This window comes from Armigeres subalbatus, chromosome 3 (assembly GCF_024139115.2).
Source record: "Armigeres subalbatus isolate Guangzhou_Male chromosome 3, GZ_Asu_2, whole genome shotgun sequence".
Classification (NCBI taxonomy): Eukaryota; Metazoa; Arthropoda; class Insecta; order Diptera; family Culicidae; genus Armigeres; species Armigeres subalbatus.
Window position 1 is genome coordinate 195,197,535 of NC_085141.1, and position 13,819 is coordinate 195,211,353.

Sequence of the window (13,819 nt, forward strand, 5' to 3'; positions counted from 1 at the left end):
CCGGGGACTAAGACAAGGTGATGGACTTTCGTGCCTGTTGTTCAACATTGCGCTAGAAGGTGTCATGCGGAGAGCCGGGTGTAACAGCCGGGGTACGATTTTCAACAGATCCAGTCAATTTACAATGTTATGAAACTCATATGTGGATATGTACGTTATGTGGAAGATATTGATTTGGAAAATGTATTGGAGGTAACCACTTTCCCTTCGATGGGACTCGAACCCATGACCCTACAGTACGCTAGACTGGTGCTTTAACCAACTAAGCTACGAAGGACCTCCGTCGGCCTTCGCAACCTAGCGGCTACTGAACGATCTCGAGATTCCCATATTGGACGCATAGTCAAATCACTCGCAATCCATTTCTCAAGCCAATACTTCCACATGTGTATTGTACACGTCCACATTAGAGGAGCGTGAGTATTTAGAATGTCTGGCGGCTATACACATTCTTCATCAGCAACTGTACTGATCAAGTGAGGTTGTGTAAGCTATTTGCCAGTCGGTCGTCAAGGATTGGATTGCGAGTGATTTGACTATGCGTCCAATATGGGAATCTCGAGCTCGTTCAGTAGCTGCTAGGTTGCGAAGGCCGACGGAGGTCCTTCGTAGCTTAGTTGGTTAAAGCACCAGTCTAGCGTACTGTAGGGTCATGGGTTCGAGTCCCATCGAAGGGAAAGTGGTTACCTCCAATACATTTTCCAAATCAATATCTTCCACATAACGTACATATCCACATATGAGTTTTATAACATTGTAAATTAACGTCCAAGTCGGGTGGTTTGATCCCCGGAAATAGACATTAACTCTGATTGAACTGAGATCCAGTCAATTTATTTGCTTCGCGGATGATATTAACATTGTCGGCCGAACATTTGCAAAGGTTGCAGAACTGTACACCCGCCTGAAACGTGAAGCAACAAAAGTTGGACTGGTGGTGAATGCGTCAAAGACAAAGTACATGCTTGTGGGCGGAACCGAGCGCGACAGGGCCCGCCTGGGAAGCAGTGTTACGATAGACGGGGATACCTTCGAGGTGGTCGAGGAATTCGTCTACCTCGGATCCTTGCTAACGGCTGACAACAACGTTAGTCGTGAAATACGAAGGCGCATCATCTGTGGAAGTCGGGCCTACTACGGGCTCCAGAAGAAACTGCGGTCGAAAAAGATTCGCCACCGCACCAAATGTGTCATGTACAAGACGCTTATAAGACCGGTTGTCCTCTACGGACATGAAACATGGACAATGCTCGAGGAGGACTTGCAAGCACTCGGAGTATTCGAGAGACGGGTGCTTAGGACTATCTTTGGCGGTGTGCAAGAAGACGGTGTGTGGCGGCGAAGAATGAACCATGAGCTCGCCCAACTCTACGGCGAAGCCAGTATCCAGAAGGTAGCTAAAGCCGGAAGGGTACGATGGGCAGGACATGTTGCAAGAATGCCGGACAGCAACCCTGCAAAGATGGTGTTCGCTTCCGATCCGGCAGGTACGAGACGACGTGGAGCGCAGCGAGCGAGATGGGCAGACCAGGTGCAGAACGACTTGGCGTGTGGCGTATTCGAGGATGGAGAGATGCGGCCTCGAACTGTATAGGCACATATTTATACTAGGCGTCAAATTGGTCAACCAAGTGTGCAAAATGTTAATGCACAATCTTGGCGACTTCGTTATGGTGATCGAGATAGGCTGAATCATCTAAGGCTGAATACCCGGACACGATATGCTCGATAGTCCTCCGTCCTCCGATCTCTTATTAATTTGCCATTCCTGCATCGGTTCTTCATGTTGTCATGCAATATATAAATCTGATAGTTCTTCCTCGCAACTACCCGGTCCAGGAAGGCTACCATGAATCCTTCTGTTTCTGGGAAGAGTTCACCCCACACCAGCTACGTATTCGACGTGACTTTGTCGATATATTCCAGCTCCAGTTGATGGGGGTGCGTCTCATGCAACTCCATCTGCTTCCACGATCTGATCATCTCGTCGACAGTTTTGATGTTGCAATTCAGCTGATAGTCTTCCTGCGCCAGACGCAGGGCACTGAATCCGTGGTCAGCTTCACATACAGCGCGATACATTTCGTGGCGGTTCTGGCTCTCCACGAAGTATCTCCGCAACTGCTGGAACTGGAAAACACATTGTGATTGTATATCGGTGCCGCCTCTTCCTCCTACTGAACGTGGCAGGGTTACTCTCTCAATGGACGATTTTGGATGGCGCATGCGATCGTATTGCTCGTTCTAACGCCTCCAAGTCAGTCTTGGTCCACTTCACCATCTCCATAACGTCGCAGTCGCAGGGGGGGGGAGGTGGGGGTGTCGAGGATCTCATTTATGTTCACCTCGATGAGATCACGGAACTCTGTGGGTTTTACAATTTCAGCAACATTCCGAACTAGCCTCGTTGATCGATTCTCCTGCTTGTTATTATTAATATTATTATTATTATTATTCATCTTCTATGGTTTTACATTCTCACTGGGACTGGAGCTTCGCTTGCTTCACAACTATACATGACCTTGCCATCAAAAATGTTGCCACCCAAAAATTTCCTAGGCCAAGCTGAGAATCGAACTCGCTTTCTCCGTAGTATCAATCGTACACACACACCTTGCTCGTAAGGCTGACTAAAGACCCACAGGCCATATCTAAATTTGATAATCTATAATCATTATGTTATCATATAACCACAAACTATCACGAGACTTCAATATTATAAAAGCCAAGATAGAAATTAGAGTAATAGAGTGGATATAATAGAAAGATTACATCAAGGAGGCTTTCCAATGTTTATTGCTTGAGAAGATAAAAAGGTTTTCGTAACTGAGCTTGAAATCAGCGAAAATTGCTGAAATGAAATTTCAGTACTTTGACAAGAAAATCGCATTAAACGGCGGAGATGAACATGTATTTTATGATGGAGTTTGTTGTAATGCAAGTTTTGTTTCTATGCAAATGCCGGTGGATTAGAAGGAATTTAAATGTTTTCGTAAACGCTTAAATCGTGCCTCTGCTGCTTTCATCGTACAACGAACCATGCTTTGTACTGCCGTGGTGGGTTGCGAGTTAAATAATTTCAACACCGTACGTTCAGTTATTCTAACAAAGTTGGAACAGTGGTATATTTCAAGAGCGCGGCATTCCCTCACAGCCACATTCCCAAGCTCATGACCCACACTCCATTCCACTTTGCCATTCCCATCAAACCAACGGAGTGTAGCTTCGTAAGCGAGCGGGAAGAGAAAATACGGCCACCATCAAAACACACTTACTACCGGCACTAACGGGTAGACACTCCAGCGAAGAAAACGATAACTTTCGGTTGCAAATGAGTGAGTTTAATAAGTTGAAGGAATGAAACAGGAGCAACTTTTCTAATTAGTGTCTAAATTTTCCGAATCGTTGTTGGTGTTCTATTAATCTGCTAGTGATCATTTCAACGAGCATGGAAATGTTTTGTCAACTAAAGTGGAACGAAATCTCTGGCGAGCGAGCAATTAAGCACTCGAAGAGTCGTGAATATATTAGTTCGGTCCTTCTGCATTTCGTCTTCGAGGCGACATCGAAAAACATTAAACTTGATGGAGTGCTTGCTTGAAAGTTGTTTTCAGTAGTTTAATAAACTTTAGTTGCTGTTTTACAAACAATTATCAACTTAAACTTTCAGAGTTACTAAAATGTTAAGGTGTTCTTTATTATCCATTAGCTACGTCACTTTTCTTTTTTGGCCAAAAACTCAGCAATTTTTCGTTTTCTTTGTCGAGGTAGGCACTGTTTTATACTAGGTAGGTATGTTTTCTGAATTATTAAACGATTTTTTTGTCAATGTTTGATTTTGGCATTTTTGGCTGTATTATTAAAAAAAACTGATTAATCCATCTAGCAGTGTGGGTGCGTTTTTTGCCCGTTATAGGAAAGATAATTAGAATTTAGGAAAGATCATATAAAAACCAGCTAATAGGTGTTTGACATTTATAAGATTTTCAGCAACAAAATTATTATACTAAATAATGATTTGAGTGTATTACTTCTACGTGAAGTTCAACGATTTACAATGATATGGAAATGCTAATATCATCTTCCAAACTCAGACGTACATGTTCATGATAGAATTAGAGGCGAAAGTATAGAATTGATAGTTCCGTTAGGATACGGCAGGCATGAAGAATGTTTTTATAGAACAGGCTAATCCGAATATTTTTATATGCAATCAAAGAGGAATTTGTATTCTAATTTTTCTTAGAGCAAACTGAGTTTTTAAAACCATTATATGACAACGTTTTAGACCAAATACTGCAAAACAGTTTTTCTATTGAACAAAGCTGCCACATAGTAGGGTATCTGTTCCCATATTAATAACAGCCCGTATATTAATCCCAACCGTCGATAAGCCAAAAAATAATTACAATTACAATTACAATTTCTCACTTCGTATGTACACAATAATGGATGGAACACATTCTTGAATGTTTGGAATATTATTCAAAATTTTGTTTAAGTAATGTTTTAATGCACAAGAATCAAATTATTAAAAGATAAAATTATAAAGCACTTTTATTTTCAGTTTCCTACCTCTGAACTGTTGGTTTGATGCACCGCTCGATTGCTACTAGCAGATTCATCTGTTTTCACGCCGTTGTTTTCCACTCAATTTCAAGCTAACACAAATGTATCCTTTCAAAATTCACTTCACAGCACATAAAGCACATCACATTTTCACTATAAATATAATTATATTTGAAAAACCCTCGCGATTTCCTATAGTTTGATATAGGTTTATTTCGAACAACTTCTAAATTATACTTGTCCGTATTCCAAACTGTTTACATGGCTTGCAGTACTCTCAAGGGTTGCCGACCTAGATTTTTCTTTCAAAAATGCTTGAATGAACTTTCACTGTGAAATTCAACTTTTGTGTTTGTAAAATAAGGTATATCGAAAAGATAATCTATGACAAACATAAAATTAAACTGATAAGTTGAAAAGCTACAACAAAAACTGCAATTTTGTAATTATACTTCTACTCAAATACAAAACATTGAAGAATTCGGCATCACTGCAATCATATCGTTACGTATACACACAAGTAATAGTGTGCGTATTTTATGTTGTAAACAGTATTATAAGCCATTTTATGAGACAGATTCGAACAGCTGATCGAAATTTTGAGTGGACGGCTCGGTCTTTGTTTTGGTAAATTTGCATGTAAATCATCATCATATCGTCATCATCATCATTATTTCATTTCATTTTCGCAAATGTTCCTTGTAAAATGTAAATATTGGTATTTGGTCTCCTGTCATTTGAGCTTTCTATAAAATGGCTTATTGATATAGGTACAAGTCAAGACAAAATTTTCAAAACGACATATCTGCTTTTGTAAACAAAGATTCAAACGACTATTTGACGAATCTGATAGCTCTCCCACGCAAACCAACACCATCAATAGGTAGGTGAAGGTTTCCGCTTCCTGTTGATGGTGTTGGTTTGCGTGGGAGAGCTATCAGATTCGTCAAATCGTCGTTTGAATGTTTGTTTACAAAAGCAGATAAGTCGTTTTGAAAATTTTGTCTTGAAGTATAGGATTAACTGTTTTTGAATGTTATTGAAATAGGTACATGGCGGTGATGATGTTTTTTAGCTAAATACTTCTATAATGTGATAATAATTTTGTTGTTGAAGTTACCAAATTGATTTCAATTAAAAATTACGTGAGCCGAGCATAATTATTCTCATGTTTCTTGATTATTGGGTGAGAAATCAATGCATTTCATATGCGCATTGCCTTATTGTTATTGATATAGGAACAGATACCCTATATAAGCTTATTTGTTTCGTTTCTTCCGAAAAAATATATTATTCACTGCTTATGAATCTTGATGTAAATCGACCTAATAGAATGGGGAAATATTAAATGGTAAATAAATAAATTATTGAATTTCTCTTCAATATGTTGCCAGATACATCACCGACATCGGTTGGAAAATAATAAACAAACAAGTTTTATTATACCCATGACGACGGTAGAAAATTAGACAAAATCCAAATTCAAATCTAAGGACTGCTTAGTTTTACTGGGTACCGCTGAGTACCGGAAAGCTTAGTACACTGGAACCCACGGTATACAGAAAACAAGGTAGGCTCGTTAGAAAAATGACACTTCGAATGTGACGCATATTTTATCGCCTCATGTTGGAGTACAAGTATAGCATCGTCTCGGTCCAGCTTGTGCGAAGATAGCAGTGACGTCACATGTTTACATTCAAACTGAATGTTTACACACGTGATGAGCCTGCCTTTTTTTGTATGCCGTGACTGAAACCATAAATTGAGTACTTTGCTTTGACCATAACATCTTAATAATTATATCCATGGTAAACTTGTTATTTGGTCATGCCTCGGAACCCTAGCCACATCCTTTTTTGTCTTTATTATTGTCAGCCCGAGGCAGTCTTGCTTCTAAAATATCACCAGTAAAGCTACAAACCCGGGATTTATCTCTATCTACAAAACCATTTCTAGCTAAAGAATTTGTTCAGTAACAAGAATTTTCGTGTGTACCTCTCACTACCATTGTTAACAGATCATGAAGAGTTAGTGCGTATTTAAACCCCTAACTTGATTTTTTTTTCTAGTAATCTATTTAATTTATATCATTATTAGTACACGAACCATCTACCAACTTCAAAAAAGACAATCTCCTTAGCAAAGACGTTAGACGTAGAACTACATTCATGATTGATCTGTAACAACAACAGGCAATAAATCTTATACTTGTTAAATACAATTTAAAAATACATTATTTCTCTCAGTTCCCCTGATGAAGGCAACAACAATTTGCCGAAACGTTGGGACAGATCTTAAACGGTTGTTCTAAAAAAAGCAATGGGTAATGTTTTCAACATAACCGCGCGTAGACGTAGGACTTGTATAAACGTAACGTATTTACATTTAACTTTTGGATATATGGAGTTTGATTATAGGAATTGATATTGGAAACGACAACTTCCATGCTTTGTAGAATTATTAGCAACTTGTATATTCAAAACTTCTGGAAATAAAACTAATAATTAAATACATAATTAGAATTGCTTTACTCAAGCAAATGTAGGGCATTTATAGATATCTTACTGATGATAGTATTTGAAGTTTAAAAATTCTATTTATAAAATTTTCAGACTTGGGCAAAAAATGCTATTTTAAGGGAACTATACCGTTTTCCAAGCAAAGAAATACAGCACCAATTTCGTTGCTTCATTTTTCTAACTTGCGTGCTTACTGCTGAAAAAATCACAACAATGAGAAACAAGTCAAGGAGCAGTAACCCTACTAAAATAGAGGAGGTACTGCTAATACGTCAACGAAAAATTATTTAATGTTTTGATTCCAAACTCCGAGTCTACGTCAAGTTTAATAATAAAATTTATCAGAAAATGAAAAACAAAGAATAAGATAAAGTTTATTTAAATATTCTTCTGGAAATTATTTTTTGCGGACTTTTTTTAAAACACAGCGAAATTTTCGAATCTAAAATGGATATTAACACTATTGCTGATTGTGCATCTTTAATTGCTTATGCCTTCTGCAAATAAATGAGAGTAATTATTTTAATTAAGGTTTGATTTTGATCAGTGTTGTTGATTTTTTTTCTGGGGTATCAGAACTGTTATAGTATATCACCATGTTTTAATGTACGTGTCGTTTAGTATCAAGCACAACTTTACATATAGTCAGTCATATGACATGACTCGTACCCATCCCGGGATCATGTGGATTCTGAAACCAATCACTTTTCGTGGATGAGCAGACCAAATCTCTCTAATTTTATTCTTCTTCATCCACCACCGCTGCCCTCGCTGCCTTACACGCTTAAAATCAATAACACAGGAATAGAGATATGTTTGCTTCACACAAACGGACCTAATGCAGAACAGCACCTAGATGAGCGACAGTTACACAGCCACAAAAATAGCTCGTGTGGTTTTATTGAAGCTTGGAGCTCAATGTTTTCAACAGTATTTGGTTCCTCATGAAACAAGGAATCTGTACAAACGTTTACATGTTGAAAAGGACCGTTATCACGACCTACGAGGCATTTTTGTGCCTGTGCTGTCGCTCATCTAGGTGATGTTCTGCATTAGGTCCGTTTCGTGTGAAGCAAACACATCTCTGTGTTATTGATTTTAAGCGTGTAGCCATCATCGGCCTCTAGCCGTGAACTCCAGCCTATTGACATCCTATTGTTTAGCCCATCGCCAGATCGTAGCCAGGATGTCCCGGGCTATAATTTTTTTTCATACTGCGTTTCAATGATGACAGCGGTCTATGTCTATTGATGATGATGACACCGCGCTTGTCACCGGCTCGGTGAACTCCGAGCGATGCGATGGGCGATTGCATCCATCGTAACCGACACCACTGCATCCGACCATCATAAAGCACAGAATGACAAAAAAATGCGCCCACTTCTTTCATGCATATTCGCAGACCCACCGGCAGTTCTACCGCTGGTGACTGCATGCTGTCACTGTGTAGGTAAACGAACGAACGAAACGAAAAATGAGCGAGCAAAAAGCACGTCAGTACGCGTTGCTGTCACAAATTGTAATGACTCGTACACGGCAGGCACCGCTTCTTTTATACACAAAGAAAATCTTCCGGTACTCCCGAAGGCCTGTGACATACCGCATTCTGATGTCCGTGTTAGGAATGCACGGGATTGGTTATATATGAAATTTTTACTGGCTTTGACAAGAATTGAAATTTGCAATAGCTTATTGTTAATAATCTCAAGTTTCAATAAAATAGGCAAAATGCTGGAGAGTGTCCGAGTCGATTGATATATAAATCTTAAAAATCCATCGAAAGATAAAGGCGCTAGTAACGTTCAAAATCTTCCCTTCCAGCGTAACGCTCTCGATTTCCAAAAATCTAAATGACACCCAGTATAGTAAAGAAAGACGTAAGTCCTACGTCAAAACCCACAGACTGAAAAGCCAAAAACCACAAAAAAAGAAGTAATCAGTTCAGCCTAGGACGACGGGCACCGTGGTTTTTACCTAATTGCTTGAAAAGGTACTTCCGATGAATACGAAGGGAATTTGAGTCATTCAACCATCTGCAGGGTAAAGATAATTTAGTTATAATTCAGAGACTACAATTGGTAGCGAGGACTAAATACGATGAATCCTTAGTACTACAACTTATTACTCTAGCTCGAAAAAAATGGATTAGGCTAGGGCTTGGTTTGGTAGATCTTACTCCGTAACACACTACGTAAAAGTGATCGACCAGCGTTACTGGACCAGTTAGTGATAACAAAATTATATCACAATTATATAAATATGTGTTACTAGAGTGATTCAAGTTTTGACTTTTTTGTCCCCTGATGCTTAAACGTCTTCTCTACTCATCTCGTTGTTTTTGCTTATGGAACCACCCCACCCATTTTTGGCCCTTCATACAGGAGTTTAATGAAATGCATTCAATAATATAAACAAGATCAAATCTTTTGTCAGATATGACCAGTGCTATCGGCAGGTGCCTTGCTACAATAGATGGTAGTGTCATCATCATCATCATCTTATGCTTAAACGTCTTTGTTGCGAAACGATTTGATGCTCGCAAGAAAAGTTATTAAGTATGTACTGAATTGTGAGAAATTCAATTTAACACATAAAAGAATAATATCAATATCAATAATGAGCAGTTTCGTTTTGTTCACAACTTTGTTTCCAAACGAAAAATGGCTTCGAAACAACAACTGCTTTTCAGCTTGATAAGTATTCTGTGTAGTCAATGTGTTGATTATATTTAAATAGTTCATGGGCCACCTCGTGAAACGGTCTTTCACATAAGGGTCAGTTTTCACAGTAATTTCCATACAAACTTTAAATGACGTGTGCACAATCAAATTACATCCAAATTTGCTAAAAAATTAGGAGGATTATTAAAATGGCAAATGCAATCGCTTAAGCATCGGGGGGCAAAAAAGTCAAAATTTGAATCACTCTAATGTGTTACACATAACTATATCTGCAATAATACTGTTAGAAATTATCTATCCCGGAAGAAAAAAGAACTCCATGATAGCCATAACATGACTATAACACAATGAGTTATGTTTAAATATCTTGGCTGTGCATATGCACAGCACATGTTTCGAAATGGGCAAATTGATATGAAATTTGCGAAAAAGAATCCACGTGTCTTGGATGGACTCGAACCCTCAACCTCATACTCTCTAGATAGGCGTTATAACCCCTACACAACAAGACCACTTAAAGGTCTCGTTTTCGGAAAAGCCATCAGAATCCGAGTCCGAACCTCCACCGCGGTTACCTCTTTGTTGCTAATTGAATTTCTTTCGGATGCTTGATTTGTTCAATCTTCACAAGTGCTTTATTGTTGTATATCCACAGTCAAGCGAGCCCACCTTGTTTATTATTCGAGAAACCTCATACTCTATGCCCCCAACAATCTATCTAGAGAGTCGGAGGTTAAGGTTTCGAGTCCCTCCAAGACACGTGGATTCTTTTTTGCAAATTTCATATCAATTTGTCCATTTCGAAACAAAATATTCAAACAAAAAATGATTTTCCTACGGCCGAGTTGCCCAATAATATTCGCAATAGCAAGGAATCGATTGATTTCTCTATTAAGGTATCTAATGGAATATTTATTCGAATTACTTGTAACACAACAAATGATAACATCGACCAATAATATAATTTGCAATAATTTTAGTTATTTTCATTACTTTTCAATACCAAGTTTTCAAAACGATTTATCTGTTTTTGTAAACATAAATTAACGATTCTGATTGCAATCCCACCCCACGCAAACTAACCCTATCAATAGGTAGGTGAAGGTTTCTGTTACCTGTTGATGGTGTTGGTTTGTGTGGGAGTGCTATTAAATTCGTCAAATTGAAGATTAAATCTTTATTTACAAATGCAGATAAGTCGTTTTGAAAATTTGATATTGTTTTCACCTAAAACGTCGATTTATATTTTTGTTCGATTGAAAACATCTTTTGTAAAACTCCAATAATTTACACGGTTCATAACAACCGCTGCAGCGCGCTAATGAGATATTGCTGCAACTGAATAACAAGTTCTGATATAAATCAGTTACTATCTACTGGTCGGGTGTGTGTGAGCTCGATCAATGTTTCAGTGAAAAGTTACTGTTTCTAGTTTTTTTTTCGTTTGTCTGTATGATTTGTGATTCATTTCATTTATTTAGTTTACATCTAAACAGATAACACTGAATCAAATTTGACGCTACAACTACAACTACGGTTCGAGGCTGCATCTCTCCATCCTCGAATGCGCCCCACGCTCGCCAAGTCGTTTTGCACCTGGTCTGCCCACCTCGCTCGCTGTGCTCCACGCCGTCTCGCTCCTGCAGGATCGGAAGCGAACACCATCTTTGTAGGATTGCTGTCCGGCATTCTTGCAACATGTCCTGCCCATCGTACCCTTCCGGCTTTAGCTACCTTCTGGATACTGAGTTTGCCGTAGAGCTGGGCGAGCTCGTGGTTCATGGTTCGTGATTCCGCCACACACCGTCTTCTTGCACACCGCCAAAGATAATCCTAAGCACCCGTCTCTCGAATACTCGAGTGCTTGCAAGTCCTCCTCGAGCATTGTCCATGTTTCATGTTCGTAGAGAACTACCGGTCTTATCAGCGTCTTGTAGATGACACATTTGGTGCGGTGGCGAACCTTTTCTGACCGCAGTTTCTTCTGGAACCCGTAGAAGGCCCAACTTCCACAGATGATGCGCCTTCGTATTTCACGACTAACATTGTTATCAGCCGTTAGCAAGGATCTAAGGTAGACGAATTCCTCGACCACCTTGAAGGTTTCCCCGTCTATCGCAACACTGCTTCCCAGGCGGGCCCTGTCGCGCTTGGTTCCGCCCACAATCATGTACTGTATGTATATATTTGTGAGTTTCCTTTATAACTCAGTGAATTTAGTGAACTCGATATTGATGGTAATTGAAGACACAAATCACACAATAAATTTACTGTCTAACTTAATTTATTACTGGTTCGAATTTAAATACAAACACAACAAAATATAATATCAGTTTTGAACGCTCTTCAATTAGGGATAATATCTCATGACAGAATTATATAATACGTCGATCGAATAAAATTATAGTGCCTCCACTCCTTACCACTCATTTTGGATGCAAGCAAATATGCTTTCGTTCCTCTCGCGTTTATGTTGAATTGTGGATTTCTGAACGTTACCAAAATTATGGTGAAAATAAAATGCAGTCAAACACTATTACTTTTGCATAATCCTCTGGTGAAATATTGTACGCTATTTTTTTTGTTCGGATAACACCATTACCGTTTCCAGTAATAGAAGAGAACAGATAATAACAATAACTTTTAACATCGTTGACCTACCTGGTCCAGTTTTCTCGGTAGAGAATGTTCAGCGACACCGTGATATCCCAAATGTTCTCCACCGTTCGCTGTCTGGCTTCTATGGCTTCGTGCAGCAATTGTTGGGAAAGGGTAAGATTGCTATCGCTACGTGTTGATAACGGCTTCAGCTGACGATTCGTTGAGGCAAGCATTCGCTGTTGCATCTGTGAAGCACCACCCTCGATTGCGAGGAAGATAAATGATCCTGTAACAGAGAGAGTGCATATCACTCTACTGCAATATTCATAATTGTGTGAAACGAGTTACTTCGTGAATGAGGATGATGATATGCTACTTTCTCTCCATTTTCTACCTCATTGAATAACATTAATTATTAAAAAATGATTAGTTTCGGCTGATAAGTGCATCGAATACACTTTCATTTAAGATACTATTCAGACTCAAGTAGCCAATAAGCACTCCAATTCGCCAAACCAGCCATATAGTGCTTATAAGTGCTTGTAAGTTTTTGGATAGCCGTATATTAACCTTATATGGCGATTTGGCGAGCTTATTATGCTATTGTGCTGGGGAATCATCCATCATAATACTATACTTACCTATCTTATTTTTATTTTTGTTTAAAACTGAATTCCAGAAATTAAGTAAAGGGAAGAAACACGCTTTTTTGAGTTTGGTGCTGATTGATTCGATCGCCACAAATCATTTTCGGTTTTATTCTGCTATTGAACGTAACAAAACGAGACCGACATAAAAACCATCAGAGAAGTATCAAGTAGCAACCCTATAACCAGAGACCGGCGGAGTGAAAAGCGAAATGGTAGCGTATGAAAAAGTATGAAATCGTGAAAAAAAATACTGGCATCATTTGAACTTTTTGCATCTGATGGTTGAAAAATGTAAACAACTCAAATTGGAACCGCTTTTGACGGTTCGATTGGACGCCACGTCTTCGCCGATCTTTTATTCTAGTATTTCTAGTATCAAGCACAAAGAGTTTAATTATCAGGGTTCGTACTTTTCGTTTTGGTGAGACGAAAACCAGCGATTTTCGGACCGAAAGAGAATCTTTTTTCGGCTAGAGACATCCTTCACTCGCTACTTTTTTCTCTAGAACAAGCTTGAAAGATAAACGAAAATCGTGCCTACTTGATGAAATTTTCATTTATCGTTCCATCATTCTCACGCCTCACTCATTTTTCGCGAAAATCTTCGGTGTGCATTTATAAAAATTGAATTACCGCAGCGGGATACGAACCCAGAACCCCAACAAAAATGGCACTGGGTTACGCTCAATCTAGCCACACTACCATATCGACTGCCTATTGGGGATAGGTTATTTGATACACAAAAGCTACTCTAGTTTGCATTGGTGAAGGCACGAAAAGGGTGAAAGAAGTGAGAAAA

General features: G+C 38.9%; 1 protein-coding gene across 4 annotated transcripts in view; it reads right to left on the reverse strand.

Annotated features, from left to right (window-relative positions):
* The window catches only part of LOC134224407 (TWiK family of potassium channels protein 7), a 333,804-nt gene that overhangs the window by 147,337 nt on the left and 172,648 nt on the right, over positions 1-13,819 (reverse strand). For 3 of the 4 annotated variants that reach the window (XM_062703740.1, XM_062703739.1, XM_062703738.1), the window contains exon 4: positions 12,431-12,656. In XM_062703740.1, the coding sequence (XP_062559724.1) occupies positions 12,431-12,656 (226 nt within the window). Of the gene's footprint in view, positions 1-12,430; positions 12,657-13,011; positions 13,125-13,819 lie in introns of those variants that run through there. The other variant, XM_062703741.1, reaches the window with a different exon arrangement.